Source organism: Chiloscyllium punctatum, chromosome 2, assembly GCF_047496795.1.
Source record: "Chiloscyllium punctatum isolate Juve2018m chromosome 2, sChiPun1.3, whole genome shotgun sequence".
Lineage (NCBI taxonomy): Eukaryota > Metazoa > Chordata > Chondrichthyes > Orectolobiformes > Hemiscylliidae > Chiloscyllium > Chiloscyllium punctatum.
Genome location: NC_092740.1, coordinates 115,245,099 through 115,261,595, shown reverse-complemented (window position 1 = coordinate 115,261,595; position 16,497 = coordinate 115,245,099). Strand labels below are relative to the sequence as shown.

The window sequence follows — 16,497 nt, the reverse complement described above, 5'->3', positions numbered from 1 at the left end:
AGAGAGTATGATCAGGGTGGAGGGTTCTTTGAACATGTTAGCTGCTTTCCTGAGGTAGCAGGAAGTGTAGACTAATTTTTGCAATGGACTGGACTGTGTTCAGAGCTCTCCTTTCCACAATGACCATTTCTTTCTCCCTCTCTACTGCCTAACTGTTTGCATGTTGAATTGTGCATCCTCTTCCTGAAGGAGTGTAATCATTTCTTGCATACTAAATAGCAGCATTAATTCCAGTCTCATATGCTTGACTATTTGTTACGCTTTGAGATTCAGAGATTTTGAGTAATTGATTTCTTGCTAAGGCACTACTTACCTTCAGGTGACAGGAGTACCCCCTCATGTACAGTGAGCAACTAATCTCTGAAAGGCTAACCTGACTCTCTGAGCATTAGATTGTGCCTAATTCCTCAACAGAGCCAGCTAGATCAGGAGTGCAAGGTATGAGCTGGTGACCGGAATTGGCTTGTACTCTAAAAGGCATTCCAGGAAATTGGAAAAAGAGGTTTAGGAATCATGGATTTAGACTCCAGTCACCATTTTTGTCCTTGTATGGCATTTCCCCATCTCCATGAAAATCCAGCCCAGCAGTTCCAACTAATGACCTTTTGTCTTCCCAGTCGTAACCTGAAATATTTTCTTCTCTCATCTCTCCTCTCTCTTTGTACACCGCCCCCCCCCCCCACCTCACTCTCTCCCTCCACCCACTTCTTTAGCCATTGTAGAAGATTTATAGCATGTTTTTGTTTTAGATTTACAATGTCTGTATTTTGCTTCTGATAATTTTTTGATTTAATTTTTCTGGTGTTTAGGAAATGTGAAGTGAGTTGACTCTGCATTTTGTGAATGGGGCATGTGGATTTGACTCTTTTTGGACCTGCTAGAGTTGCCCAAATCCAAATATGGCATCTGTGGCTAACCTCTTCCTGCTCATTATTTTTTTTTTGGTTTTCTTGAACATCTGTTCAATTTTGTGAGGACCGCTGACTTTAGGATTAGTCAGAGATCAAAACCAATCCTATTGTTGATATATTTATTACGAGGCGATACCATTTGCCAGTCGCAAATGAAATACACTACACCATAGATTGATTAGTTCAATAATTAGGATCTGGAAGCCGAGTTGCTATTGCATTGAAGCCCTATTATTGTGTTCAGCTCAACTCTCAAGGAGTTGGGATTACAGGAAAGGAAGTCTGAGAGATGCTAGATCAGACGAGAGCAGAGTCAGGCTAGGTTTGTGTTGGCCTGCATTCAATAATTAAAGTTAATTTGGATGCTTTGTTCATTCATGTCCAACTTTTTCATCATGTTGTCAGAAGAAAGAGAATGGTGTGGTGCTAATATGACTGGACTAGTAATCCAAAGGCCCAAACTCATGTCCTGGGAGTAGGCAGTTGATTGATTAATTCATCGAATTTAAATATTATCCGGCATACAGAGACAGTCTTAGTGATGCTGATCATAGAAATTTGTCATTGATTAGTGAATTAGATATTTTACAATGATATCAAGTGAAGGACATCTGCTATCCTTACCTGGTCTAGTCTGTATGTAATGTCAGTTCCACAAAAATGTGGCTAGGAAGCCAATTAGTTCATGGCAACTAGAATTGAGCGACAACTGGCGATGCCAACAACACCCGTTTCCAATAAGAGAATAGTGAAGTAAAAAATATATATTTAGGGATGTCCTAAAGTTGTAAAAGATGTTACTTGAATCAAGTCACTCTTTCTTGCTAAGTAAATTTATGTTTTATTTCCCTTTCTTTCTTGAAATTGGATCTAAGTTCTTCAGATTCTAGTCACCTGTACTTTTGACTTTTGAGCTTTGACTTGTTTTCTTTGTAGCCATTCAAACCGAACAGCGCAGGGTTTATATGTACCACCTCATCATGCTGGTGTGCCTTCCCCTAGCGTATAACATTCCTGTCAGCCCAGTATTTACTGATCGGCACTGGTTGTTTTGATTTTTGTTTTGAGTTCTTAATCTTACTTTCAAAATCCTCTATAACTTTGCATCTCCCTATGGCTGCATTCTCTTCCAAATCCACAATGCTCTAAGCTGGGAATAGGTAATCAGGCAATCTGAATTGTGGTGTTGCAATGAATTCCTCCAGGAATGGAGGAGAGGAGTTGTGTCTCTCTCTTGTGGTTGTGGTTTAATGTTCGCATGCTAACAAGTTAAAATGTTTATCCAAGTGAGTTATGCTTCTATTTAAAGAAGGGAAATGTGTTTCCTGGTTTTGGTCAGTCTATGTATGTATGTATTTATTTGGGAAGAACAAGCTCATTTCAGTGAATCTTTAAATTTTGTGAATTACAGGTTTAAAGAGCTGTGGGTCAAATCATCTGATGCGTACTGTGGATGTGAGGAAGCTTTGTGAGGTAAATGAAATTACTTTTATAATTTTGGACTTTTTTTAAAAAGAAGTGGTATTCAGATTTTGGTGCAATAAGTTTATCACATGACTGGTGGGTGTCATCAGGGCTTGTGAATGCTGATGTTGAGTGCCTGCTTCTAAGTATAATTGGGGTGCAATAGAATCATTCAACATAGAGTGAGGATGAGACAGTATTCTTCAGTATCTGTGCACCACTGTAGTCACATACAACAAGACCACTTGTGTGCATCTTCAAGTGACAGCGGAAGGACAATTTCAAAATAAATATTCAGCAATGCGGCAAATCATTTGAGTGAGAGTTTGTATGGCTCTCAAATCTAACATGGGTGGTTGGTAATTCCACCAAGTCACCTACATGAAAGAACCTTGACATTGAATGTGGGTATTATCAAGAACTGAAAAGTCAGTGGGTGCTGAAACTATATGCAATTCAAACTGTTGGAAAATTGACCAGTAAATTTATCATAGCAGGGAAATTCAATCACTTGTTTTTTCTGTAATTAACAATATTTATGTTTGAAACAGTATTATATTTGATGTTATCTTTTTTGAGGCTCTGCCTTGGTTTATAGATCTGAGTAATATTCAAGGAACAGAACAATGTTATCATGCAACAGGACTTTCTAAGTCCCTTGGGCAGAATCTGCAAACATTTAGGCTTGAGACTGTAACTTGGGCATCAAATACAAGAACTTATTGAGATGAGATTCTTTGAGCAAGTGTATGGGGTGGAAGGAAGTGAGGAGTGTGAGAATGTTACTTGTGGCTCACTCAACCAAATTAACCCCAGTTGCTTTTTAGTTGCTGGGAATGGAGTTTTAGGAGGCAAAGGAAGTTCTATGATATACTTACTTGGAATGTCTTCTGAGTCTGATGAAGAGGCATCCTCCAATTTTGTTTTTAAGTGTGTTTGCAATGATGGAGTTGAGCATTAAAGCCTGTGAACATTTGAGGTTAACACAGTGAATGCAGCAGTAATAAATGTTATGTTGTGTTGCCTTCTGTCATTTGGAATGTAATATTAGTTGTTTTAAACATAAGTATTTTCAAATATTTTGAGAATTGATGTTAAACCTGGTAGAGAGTGATGGTTTGACTACAGTTGGAGTTCTTCATTCATTTCTGACTATCCTACTGCAAAAGCTATGTAGAGGTACTGTAGGAGATGGAGGAAAATTAAACCTATTTTCACAGCTGTTACTGCTACTGAGAAGATATAACTGTAAAGAAAGATGGAACAGAGCAGGAATCCTTTCTCTGGAAAAGCCAAAGTTGTCAGGTAGAGGTTTGTATCACCTGTGGGATAGTTGTAGAACAATCTCTACTTACAGGGTGTCCAAAACTCAGGAACGCCGGTCTAAATTGTTAATAAATTATGTTTTTAAAAAAAGAAACCTGGAATTTGAGTAAACGTAATAAAGAGTGCAGATATATTTTAAAAGAAAGTTCAATAAGTACATGAAGAAGAAAGAAGCAGAATAAGCTGATTTTATGTGCAATGAAGTGAGATAAAAGAAGGCTTATGTAAAACATGCAACTAGATATGGATTGGGTTAGGCTGTTCTTATCTGTAAATACCAGGTAGCGGAATTGGTATATTATTAACTAGTAGACTTTCAATGAAACTTTTTGTTTGTTTTAATTTGGGTTTGAAGGTGGATTGTCTTGTTGTCCCTAAGTATACAATTAGAAACAATGGAAAATCATCTTTGCAAGAATTATCTGCTGTAACTATCCTGTTTGGAAAATTTGAAGTGATATGCAGTTATATCATGTGTAAGTAGGATAGTTGAGGCTTTTTATAAATCTTTGTGCACTTGATGTTTTTTTAAAAAGACGAATGCTTAAAAATGTCTGTCTTTGGAGAGTGAACCTAAAGAAAAGGTATGGAGTTCAAAACAAGATCATTTCAATTTAAAATTTGATAAGTGGGGGAAGGCACCAGGCAGAAAGGGGAAAGTCATAGAGTTATAGAGATGTACAGCATGGAAACAGACATTCGGTCCAACTTGTCCATGATGACTAGATACCCCAACCTAATCTAGTCCATTTGCCAGTGCCTGGCCCATATCCCTCCAACCCCTTCCTATTCATATACCCATCCAAATGCTTTTTAAATGTTGCAATTGTACCAGCCTCTACCACTTCCTCTGGCAGCTCATTCCATACACTTACCACCCTCTGCGTGAAAATGTTGCCCCTTTAGGTCTCTTTTATATCTTTCCCCTCTCACCCTAAACCTATGCCCTCTAGTTCTGGACTCACCCACCCCAGGGAAAAGACTTTGTTTATTTATCCTATGCATGCCCCTCATGAATTTATGAACCTCTATAATGTCACCCCTCAGTCTCCGACACTGCAGGGAAAACAGCCCTAGCCTGAGGATGGAGATTGGAGAGAAGTCCAACTTTAAGCTGTTAAATGACAGGAACAGGTCTGAGAGATAATTCACTTTCAAGATATTTATATAAATGTGACCAGAGTTAGAATGCTATTGGCCACAAGTTGGTTCCAGGAGGCGAACATTTTAAAAATACAGTCTTGAGTCAATCTGAACAGTCAGGTAGTTTACATGTAAAGATAGGGGTAATTGTGTTGTGAGTATGTGATTATTAGTCTTGGGTGTTATCCTAGATCTCTCCTTTTATAGTGCAATCTGTGCACTTCATACTCATTTACCACGTCACTGCTTAAATTACTTGTCTGGGAGCAATTAGCACAGTAATACTGTTCCAAATTATCCACTGTCGCTTCTGTTAGTTTGAGGTTCTACTTTCATGACCAGCATACAAGTACAACAGTATATTATTTGCATTTGGCCTCCTTGTCATTTTGTTCCTTAATTCCCTTTGCTTTTCACACACTCTGAAGGTGACAAAATATAAATGCTGGTAGTGAAAAGCAATCTCAGTGGTCTTTATTTTTAAATACTGGTGTTTTTATAGTGCTTGAAGTGAGACTTCGTAGAAAAACATTGTTACGTCTTCAATGTCCAAGCTGTCTTTTCTAGTGCTTTGTTACCATTTAACACGTGAACTGTGGTTTCCTGCTGCTTCACACTTGACCACACTTGTTAAGCAAATATATGGGCGGAAGTCCTAGGGAGGTGAGCTAGAAACAATCCTTCTGCATTAAGAGTTCACAGGTAAAGCCCCTGAAAGTTAACCATATTTTCCATTCAAAAGTACAAATGATTGCAGTTGCAAAGTTATGTAATAACTCTGCACATTTCCAGAACAAATGACTATGAAACTGCTTTCAATACAATCGAATGTAAATTTGCCTGGTTCAAAAGTTGATTATGAAAGAATGTAATAGTATCCTCGATGCATTGCACAACTTCTGGGTGGCCTTCCTGCATTTGAGAGAAGGATACTACCACTTCAGATGCAGATTTCCTCAAGTGTGTCAGCTGGTTCGACAAATCATAGGTTACCTTTTAGTTACATTGAGACTATTGAGTAAGTTAATTAATAGCACTCACTATTAGTAGGTTAGGTATCTGGCTTTTAAAGTGGATCGATACACAAATTTAATTGCTTGAATGTTTGCATTAGTCTGCTTATACACCTCCTATTCTCTGATTTCATGGTGAACTGCTCTACAGCTGCAAATAACAAGGTTTTAAAAGGGGAACAGAAAAAGTTGGCCCGTGAGACATTGTTGGCAAGAAGAGTGGAGATTCTTAATGAAGGTGCCGTGGGTATTTATAAATAGATATTGAAACTGATAACTCAATGTTTGCTTTAAATAGTTAATCAATGGTCTATTGGACTTCGTGTAGCCCTGTTGACAGTCATCAAAAGTTGTGTTTATTCTAACTATTCTCTGTCTTGAAAACAAGACCCTTGCAAAGTTTTGCTAAGGTTCTGATGTAAAGTTTGAAATGAGTTTGTTTGCCCAGCCTCAAAATCTTTTTATATGTGAATAATAGTCTTTGGTGGGTCAGAAATGACAGGGGATTTTTGTTTGTTATTTTAAAGTCCTGTTTACAGCACAATTTGAACATTTCTGCCAAACAGTTTCTATTTTGAAGGTAAGAGACAGTCAAGGCTCAGATGAACAAAGAGTGAAGATGTAGAGACTTTCCATGACGTGGAGGAACTAGTGTTGGACTGGGGTGGGCAAAGTTAAAAATCACACTACATCAAGTTATAATCCAACAGGTTTATTTGGAAGCATTAGCTTTCGGAGCGCTGTTCCTTCAGGTGGTTGTCAGGAGACTTTCCAGGTGATGAAATTTCATACCTCTGTTTGACCTAGAGCTGCCAACTCTGGCCATTACCTTGTAGATGTGCATTACCTTTCCATACCTATCTAAAAGCAAAATGTTCCTCTGTTGCTAATCCAAACCCAAACCAGTTTCTGAACGATTAAACTAGATTCAAATATTTTTCTTTATTAATAATCTTATTCACTGAATATAACATTGTTACATCTGCTCTTGACCTAGTGTCCCAGCTCTCTCTCTTTATCCTCTTTAAACATATCAATTGAAAAATAAAGTTTGAACCAAATTTTACAGGTAGCAACCCCCATTTGTTGAAAAAGCACTTTAACTAAAGATGAAATTGCAAAAGTAACTTAAATTACAATGTGGTTTTGGAATGAAATTATATATCCCAGTTGTTTACTGTTTCTGTATTATGATTTGAAGGTGTTGGTGTTGGACTGGGGTGTACAAAGTTAAAAATCACACAACACCAGGTTATAGTCCAATAGGTTTATTTAGGAGCATTAGGTTTCAGAGTGCTGCTCCTTCATCTGGAGGTTGTGAATGTGAGCAGACGACACAGTATTTATAACAAAAGGGTTACAGTGTCATAGGGCTGTAATGGTATATTAAAGAACTTTAGGTAAACATCACACAACACCAGGTTATAGTTCTTAAACAAAGTTAGATTAAGTCTTTCATCTTTTAGAATGGGGTATGGTGGTTGAAGTTCTTTAATATGTAAACCCCAGAATTACATTCTCAAGGTGGCATCAGCTTATCTAATAATAGGCATCATCTCAGCTCAGACCATGCATTAAATGTATGAAGGTAAAGTCTGTACCAATGTTGAGTCAATTCTATTCATAAAGTGTGGCTTACAGAATCTTAATGGATTTATGAAATTTCTGAGGAAAATGAAAAGCAAATACAAATTCACCCCATGAATGTTGTGTGTGTGTGAATGAGAGAGAGAGTGCATAGTGCAGTGGGGTCACTTGTAGCGTGACGTGAACCCCAGGTCCCAGTTGAGGCCATCCCCATGTGCCTCTGCCACTCTGCATTGTTGCTTGTCTTAAAATTCGCCTTGAAGGATAGTCCCCCAGAGGTCTGAGGCCAAATGTCCTGGACGGCTAAGTATTCCCTGACTGGGAGGGAACAGTCCTGTCTGTGATTGACAACAGATGAATGGACATCGCGCAACATAGTGTCTGTTCAGTCTCTCCAATGGGCCAAGTCTCAGGGCATCCTTCCCTGCAGTGTATGAGATAGACAATGTTGGCAGAGTCACATGAGTACCTGCTGCGTACCTGGTGGGAGGTGACCCACATGTAGTGATGGTATCTGTGTCAACAGTCTGACTTGTCTTGCAGTGTCTGCCGTGTCAGGGTCGTATGGTGTTGTGATTGTTGTTGTCCTGAAGGCCGGGCAGTTTGCTGCGAACAATGATCTTTGAGGTTTGGTGCTTGTTTAAAGGCAAGAAGTGGAGGAGTAGGGAATGTTTTGGCTCGTCCTCATCAATAATGTGTTGCAGGCCGAGAAAAACATGGCGTAGTCTTTTGGATCCCATGAAGTACTTGACAATGAAGGGTACCCTGTCAGTTGCAACCTGTTTCTGCCTCCCAAGGAGGTATTTGCGGGTTCTTGCTGTGGCACATCAGAACTGGTCGTCGTAGAGTTGAGCATCGTACCCCATTGTTATGAGGGCATCCTTGCCTTGATTGGGACCTCTGGTTCATGTCACGATTGACTCTCTCTGTCTCGCTATGTCTGTGTCTCTTTCTGTCTCTCTCTCACACACACGTGTGTGCGCACACACATACATATCCCCACGCACCCTTTCACAGGCTTATACCCTATTACACGAATACACTTACTTGACCAAGCTTACACTCATACACTCTTTCACATGCACGCACACATGCTGTCTCTTCTGCATGTGCATGCATAAGTTTATGAGGTGAATTTATATTCTCAGAATTACATTTTATTTTGCTCAAAATTGCCTAAGATCATGTAAGATTCTGTAAGCTGCACCTTAGAAATAGAATTGACTTAACATTGGTAACAGACTTTACTTTCACACATTTAATGCATTGTCTAAGCTGAGATGATGCCTATTATTAGATAAACTGATGCCACCTTGAGAATGTAATTCTGGGATTTGCATATTAAAGAACCTAAACTACCATATCCCATTCTAAAAAATGAAAGACTTAATCTAACTCTGTTTAAGAACTATAACCTGGTGTTGTGTGATGTTTAACTGAAGTTGTTTAATATATCAGTATAGCTCCATGACACTGAAACCCTTTTGATATAAATTCTTTGTTGTATGGTCATGTTCTACAACCATCTTATAAAGGGGTAGCAACTCAAAAGCTAGTGCTTCCAAATAAACCTGTTGGACTATAATCTGGTGTTCTGAGATTTTTAACCTTTTTGGTATTAGTTTAATAAATCAGTAAAATCAAATGTAACACAATCAAAATAAATTTAAGCCACGTGAACAGATGACAGCTCTTTTAAGGACAGCATCTCTTTTAATAGTGATCTGAGATATTTTCCAGTTTGCTTATTCAGGTACAGTATTGCACACCTCTGGAGCAGGTGAGACTTAAAGCCAGATATCTGAATTAGGAACACTACCCTTGTGTCACATAAGCCCTGATATGTAAGACATTTTATAAAATAGTGTCCAGAGATGCTAATATGTACTTCTGGAGCCAGTGGGCCTTGAACCTAGACCTTCTGGCTTTGAGGCAGGGACACTACCAGAAGGACCACTTTACTGCTACAAGAAAAGAATTCTAATTATCCTGTTCAGGAACAGGACTGGGATGTGAACCTGGGTCTCCTGGCTTAGAGATGGAGGCACTGCTACGGCTCCATAAGAGCCATCATCCTCGCATTGCAACCATTGCAAGTTATTTGATTACGTCGTGCCCCTCACCTGATGTGTTCTAGCAATTCTCTTTTATTCTATGTTGAATGTAAGCCCAAACAGCCTCCTTCCCTTTAGCTATCTTTTTTTTGGTAACTGATAAATAGAGGTGTTCAAAGCAAAAAGGTGGTTGGGAGGAATTATTACTACCATTTACTTTCAATGCTTCAGAAGCCTTGAAAGATTTGATTCTTTGAACTCTAAAACATATTTTACCGATATCCAGCTGTGTCAGTAAAATATTGGTCATGGGATTGGATGAGCATTTTACGAAAATGTGGCAGAATTCTAAACTGAATTTAGAAATCTCTGCTGCTGTTTTAGTGGATGTTGAAATATCCTGTTTCTGTTGCACAATGCAATTTTTTAATGCAATGCAATTGTTGAGTAGAACATATTTTCAATCTATATTGATTTATGTTGATTTCCAATTGGAATCCAATTAAGGTCTGCAATGGATGTTGAGATGGCACTTGTGGTGCAGTGGTAGTGGTTCAACCTCTGGGCCAAAAAAGCCCAGGTTGAAGTTCGATCAATAGCATTATAAGACATTGGAGAAATGGTCGGTCTATTGAGTCTGGTCCACCATTCAATAAGACCATGGCTGTTTTTTCTTTTATAATCCTAAGTGCCACTTTCCAGCACCTCATCCCCTAACCCATGATTCCCATATTGGTTAAGTATCTGTGTCTCGGCCTTGAATATACTTAACAGTCTAGCCTGAACAGCCCTTTGCAGTAAAGAATCCCTCCGAGTTACTACCTTCTGAGAAGAAATTCCTCCTCCTCATCCCTGTGTTAAATTACCGACTCCTTTATTTTACGATACAAAAATAGAAATTGTTGGAGAAACTCTACAGGTCTTGCAGCATCAGAAACCAGAATGAAACTTTTGGGCCCAATGACCCTTCCTCAGAACTTTATTTGATTTTTAATTACTTATTCTAAGATTATGCCCTCTTGCTCCTAGACTCTCCCACCAGAGGAACAATCTTTCTCTGCATCTAGTGTGCCAACTCCCTGAAGAATCATACGTGTTTCAATAAAGTCATCTGTCGTTCTTCTAAATTCCAATGATTACAGGCCCTACTCAGCCTCTCCCCATTAGGTAGTCCTACCAGACCTGGTATCAGCCTAGTGAACCTTACCTGAACTGCCTGCAATGCCAGTATATCTTACCTTAGATAAGGGGCCCAAAACTGTTTACAGTATACAAGCTATGGTATGACTAGTGTCCTATATAGTTTTAGCAAAACTTCCTACTTTTATCTTTTTCCCCTTGAAATAAATCATCCACTTAACTTGAATGTTAGCTTTTTATGATTCATGCAGATGAATTCTCAGATCCCTTGAAAGATGTGTCTAACACACAGGAAACAAGAGTGTGTGACTCTGGTTGTGTCCCTACCTCTGGGCTAGGTGGTCTGCATTCAAGTCTTGGTTGCCACGCAGGTGTGTTTATTACCTGTCCAAACAGGTTGATATCGAATAGCTATATCTGGATATTAGGAATAGTGTTTGGTCTGACAAGCCAACCATATCTTCAGTTTCCTCTTAGTCAATAGTCCACCTATATTTTGTATGTTTTTAAAAAAAAAACTGAGTGAGTGAGGTTCAGAATGTGGAGTTCTGGTTTTCTTTGAGGAGTAATGTTGAACAGAGCTGTGTATTTTTTTCCATTTTCATTCATTAATAATTGGTCTAATTAAACTAAATTTACCCAATGATTGTTAGATGCAGCTAATAATTTGGATTTTTCTGTGCATGTGTTTTGGTATATATTGGATGATCTTCACTGGTTAGTAAGTTCACAGCTGTTTTCAGTTTCGAAAAATAAATGAACTTTCTTTCAAAGTCCCCTTCAAAAAAATTTGCCAAAAATGATCAGCATTTGTTCCTCAAAAGCACTGAAGTGGATGGACGCATGAATCAAAAGATAACCTGTGTATTGAAAATTTGTTATTATTTTGTGAGACTCCAGGCAAGAATTTGCTCTTTACTGTGATTAGTGTGTGGGAATCTTTGGTGTCAGGTGATTGAGGGATACCTGAAATGGATATAAGGTAGAATGTTTAACACTGCTTTAAATCCAACCTCAAAAATGCACATCCATCAGCAATGTATCTCTCTTCAAATCAGTTCACTGCCATTTAATAATTTGGAGTCTTCCATTCAACTTATCTGGCTTTGAAATGAACATTTAATTCTTGTTTTACAGCAGGTGAGTTACTTCTGCACATGATTGGGCATGACTTGGGCTTGAAATGTGCCCTGTCCCAATACAATTTATCTTTACATTTGGAGCTTGACCTGATCATCTCTGAAATGGCCATGTCTTTGTCCAAATTTTGAGCTTCCATTTGGCTGCAGACCTGTTTTTGAATGGGCTTGAAATTTGTTTTTCTTCAAGCAGCCTCCACCTCCAAAATGGATCATGGAAAGTGAAAGCAAGTGCATTCAGGATTTTACATTGTTTATTATTTGAAAAACGGATACAAATAGGTAAGTGGAAAAAGTTGTTAAATGATAACAATAGTGAGAATACGAGGGGGAAGTGCTACATTTTAAATGTAAAAAATATTTTGAAGTTTGTCTTGGTAATTTAGAGTCAATTCTGTCATAAATCTGCTCCTGACAACTGAGTAGGTGTAAAAATGCGATGTAGTTGTTGCTTCATGAACTGGAAACTTACCACCTGACAAGCCAGGGAACATGGAATTTCCCTGATCTTGCCAACAATCCAAGAGCTACTTCACTTCTGGGTGGATATATTAATCTGTTAAATCTTAATTGACCACAGCATGGAATTTTCAAATGTTATTCCTCCTTACAGTTAACTGACCTTAAATACACATCTAAAACTGTCAGTTTACCATGAGGATGAATTCACCATCTATTCTTGTGGTAGTGTGGAGACATCTATACCTGGACATATGGTCTTTAACATGAATGAACACTTCAGTGATTTTTTTTTTAGTAGAAATAATTCCCTATTTCAACCAAATGAATGAAAAGGAGCATTGAACAATGAACTTAATTACAAGTATTCTTTTATCTTTTGGGTGGAATTTAAAGCTTCCTCCAGCAAAAGGGGGATATTGGGATTAGATCCCTCATGAAGGGTTTATGTCCGAAACGTCATTCTCCTGCTCCACAGATGCTGCCTGAGCAGCTGTGCTCTTCCAGCACTACAATCTTGACTCTGAATTCCAGTATCTGCAGTCCTCACTTTCTCCCATTAGATTCTCTACAGTATGGAAACAGGCCCTTCAGCCTAAGAAGTCCATACTGATCCTCCGAAGAGTAATCCACCTAAACCCATTCCCCTACCTTTTTATTTACCCCTGACTAATGCACCTCACACTACAGGCAATTTAGCATGGCCAGTTCACCTGGCCTGCACAGCTTTTGGATTGTGGGAGGAAACCAGAACATCCAGAGGAAACCCACGCAGACACTGGGAGAAAGACGGGAATCGAATCTGGATCCCTGGCGCTGTGAGGTATCAGTGCTAACCACTAAGCTACCGTGCTGCCCCCATATGGATTAAATGGTTATTTGAAAATCTGTTTTTTCCCTTTTAATGTAAGCAAATTTAACAGTATAATACAAGTTTGCTCATCTGAATTAGGAGGTGGAGTAAAATCCTGGATGTTTATAATGGGGGGGGGGGGTGGTAAGAGAGACAGGAAACACGTCAGGATATTGTTGTACTCTTGCCTTTGGGTTAGAATGTTGCAAAGATGTCTCAAACACTGCAGTACTGAGGGTATGCTGTACTGTCAATGGCACCACCATTTGGGTATCATACTAAACCAAGGCTCAGTATGTTCCCTTTGGAATATGTAGAAGATCCTATTGTCCTACAAAAAGAACAATGGAGTTCTCATAACGTCCTGGTTAATATTTACCTTTCAACCAACATGATCTGACCATTATGTTTGTCTGTGGGAGCATGATGAATACCATTTTTTTCTACATTAAATGAATAATTTAAATTCAGAAGTATCCACTTGACTGTGAAGCATTTAGAGATGACATGAGATTATGAAAGGCTTGCTCTTTCCTTGTGGTAATGCAGGACTAGAGTTAGGGTTTTTGAAATGAAGCTCGATGTTGAAAAGGGTGCTGAAATTTGACTCTAATAACTTGAGCTTGAAGAAAATTGGCAGAGTGATAGGAGATAGAGGGTGAGTGTTAGAAGGTTCTTGTTCGCACTGGAGGCCCGTGACCAGTGATGTGCCACAAGGATCGATGTTGGGTCCACTGTCGTTTGTCACTTATGTAAATAATTTGGCTGAGAATTTAGGAGACCTGGTTAGTAAGTTTGCGGATGACACCAAAATTGGTGGTATAGTGGACAGTAAAGAAGGTTCCCTCTGAATACAGTGGGGTCTTGATCAACTGGGTTAGTGGGTTTAGGAGTGGCAGATGGAGTTTCATGAAGATAAATGAGAGTTGTTGCATTTTGGTAATACTAAGGGCAGGACTTGCACAATAATTGGACAATCCTGGGGGTGTGTTGTCATACAGAGAGACCTAGGGGTACAGGTGTATAGTTCCTTCAAAGTGGCCTCACAGGTAGACAGGGTGGTGAAGAGGCGTTTTGCAAGCTTGCCTCCATTGAGCATTGAGTACAAGAGTTGGGATGTCATGATGTGGCTGTATAAGACATTGGTAAGGCAACACTTGAGCACTACGTACAATTCTCATCACCCTCCTATACGAAAGATGTTATTATACTGTGCAAAAAAAATTTACAAGGATATTACTGAGACTAGAAGGTTTGAGTTATAAGAAGAAGCTGGATAGGCTGAGACTTTACTCTCTTCAGTGTAGAAGGTTGAGCTACTGGTTATAAAATCACGTGAGACATAGATAAGGTGACTAGCCAAGGTCTCTCTCCAGGGTGGAGGAGTGCAAAACTAACATTTTAAGGTGAGAGGGAAGATTGAAAAGGGACTAGAGGGACAACTTTTTCAAACAGACGGTGGTGCGTGTATGGAACAAGCTGCCTAAGGAAGTGGTTGGAGCAGGTACAGTTAAAACATAGAAAAAACATTTGGATAGGTACATGGATAGGAAAGATTTAGAGGGATGTGTCCCAAATGCAGGCAAATGGGACTAATTCAGTTTAGAAACCTGGTCTGCATGGATGAATTGGGCCGAATGGCCGGTTTTGTGTTGTATGACTTTATAAACAGGGTCATGATCAAGCAGTTCTGCTGGATACTGAATGGAATTTCTTCAGTCTTGCTGAGCTGTGAAAAGTCTGGCTTTGCCATGACCTGATTTTAAACCGCATAGTAGCAGTCATGGAAGTAAAAGTACTAGTAGACACATCAAGATGGGTATCCATATTAAGGTTGGTCTTGGGGAACCCAAACTTAGGGACTTCAGGTAGACAGAGGAACCTCAATTATCCGAACGACACGGCGGGGAGTATTTTGTTTGGATAATCAAATGTTCGGATAATTGAATGCTGGATAACGCAGTTTAGCCAAGCATCAGGACCTTGCAATCTTGTCTGAAATTTGGATAATTGAATGCCTGATAATAATGCTCTTCTAATTGAGAGCCAGCTTGAAACCTGGAGCTCATTACAGTTGAGTTGGTACAGGAGGGGAGGTCAGTGTGCAGCATTTTGGAATGAAACTATATTAAACCCATCCTGAAGAAGGGCTTATGCCCGAAACGTCGATTCTCCTGTTCCTTGGATGCTGCCTGACCTGCTGCGCTTTTCCAGCAACACATTTTCAGCTCTGATCTCCAGCATCTGCAGTCCTCACTTTCTCCTCCTATGTAAATAGGGCATTAAGGAAAGGCAAACTTGTTGGGATAATACTGTGGATTGTGGGGCATGTTGTTAGGGCAGTTGACATCTAAATGCCCCACCATTATTTTTGATCTCCAAGCAGAGGATCCTTCAACCCTGCTTTACACTATGCTCCCCGACGTCATAACTCCAATAAGCTTTAAGCAGTCTTAACCAAATATTCAAAGTTAGAATGCACAAGATTTACTATACATCACTGACCCCTGACTTTCTTTTTTCCCTTTTTTTTCCTGTCATTGCGTGCACATTTGATCAGGCAATGTTAGAACAAAGGCGAGCAATTGACAGAGAACAATTGTGAGAAGAAAGAATGCTGAATGTAAAAGACCAAGATTCCTTCAGTAAGATTTCATTATTAGTTCTTACTATAATTATTGAGACAGATTCAGAAAACAGTACATCTGTGATATGTGAGTATTATGTTTCAACAAATAAAAAAAAACTCCCCTTCAAAGTATTGTGCAAATGATACAGTATGACTGCCAGTGAGCACCTGATCCTCTGAGTGTTGGGTGTGGGAACAATAACATCTTAAATATTTAGACATAAAGTATAGAAACAGACACTTCGGTCCAACTTGTCCGTGCCAACCAGATATCCAAATCTGACCTAGTCCCATTTGCCAACATTTAAACCCTTCTGATTCGATTCAAATCCTCCAGTCCCAGCAACACTCCTCTAAATCTTTAATACATGTTCTCAAGTTTAACAACATCTCATTTCTTGAAAAACATCAGAAGGTATAATAGTGAATTGCATGTTTTAATATGTTTTATGTTTCAACATGTACTGAAGATATGGAGAGTGACACTAATGAAATAATCAGAGTATGAATATTAAGGAAAGTAGTGTAGATTTTGCTGAATATTTTACTAGCAGAGAATGAAGAGAATGGTCAGAAATCATTGTAAAATTTCTAAATCTAATTAAATTTGAATCAAGCTAATTAAAGCAAATGTATTCATTGTGAAAGCAAAATATTTTTTACAAAATGTTTTTGAGTGCGTTTAACTATGCACTTCATATTTGTGCGTTTTAAAATTGTGAGGTAAGCTTGAATGCAAGAATCTAAGTGGCTAAATAGTTGAATGAGATATTGGGCAT

The 16,497-nt window shown here is 38.8% G+C and overlaps 1 protein-coding gene across 3 annotated transcripts in view; it reads left to right on the top strand.

The window, feature by feature from the left end:
• LOC140487980 (tyrosine-protein kinase JAK2-like) overlaps window positions 1-16,497 on the top strand; it is a 295,730-nt gene that overhangs the window by 100,115 nt on the left and 179,118 nt on the right. For 2 of the 3 annotated variants that reach the window (XM_072587498.1, XM_072587490.1), the window contains one exon: window positions 2,323-2,384. Coding sequence is in view for 1 of the 3 variants with exons in the window: in XM_072587479.1 (XP_072443580.1) it covers window positions 15,704-15,734 (31 nt within the window). In the remaining 2 variants the exon portion in view is untranslated. Of the gene's footprint in view, window positions 1-2,322; window positions 2,385-15,649; window positions 15,735-16,497 lie in introns of all 3 variants that reach the window. The other variant, XM_072587479.1, reaches the window with a different exon arrangement.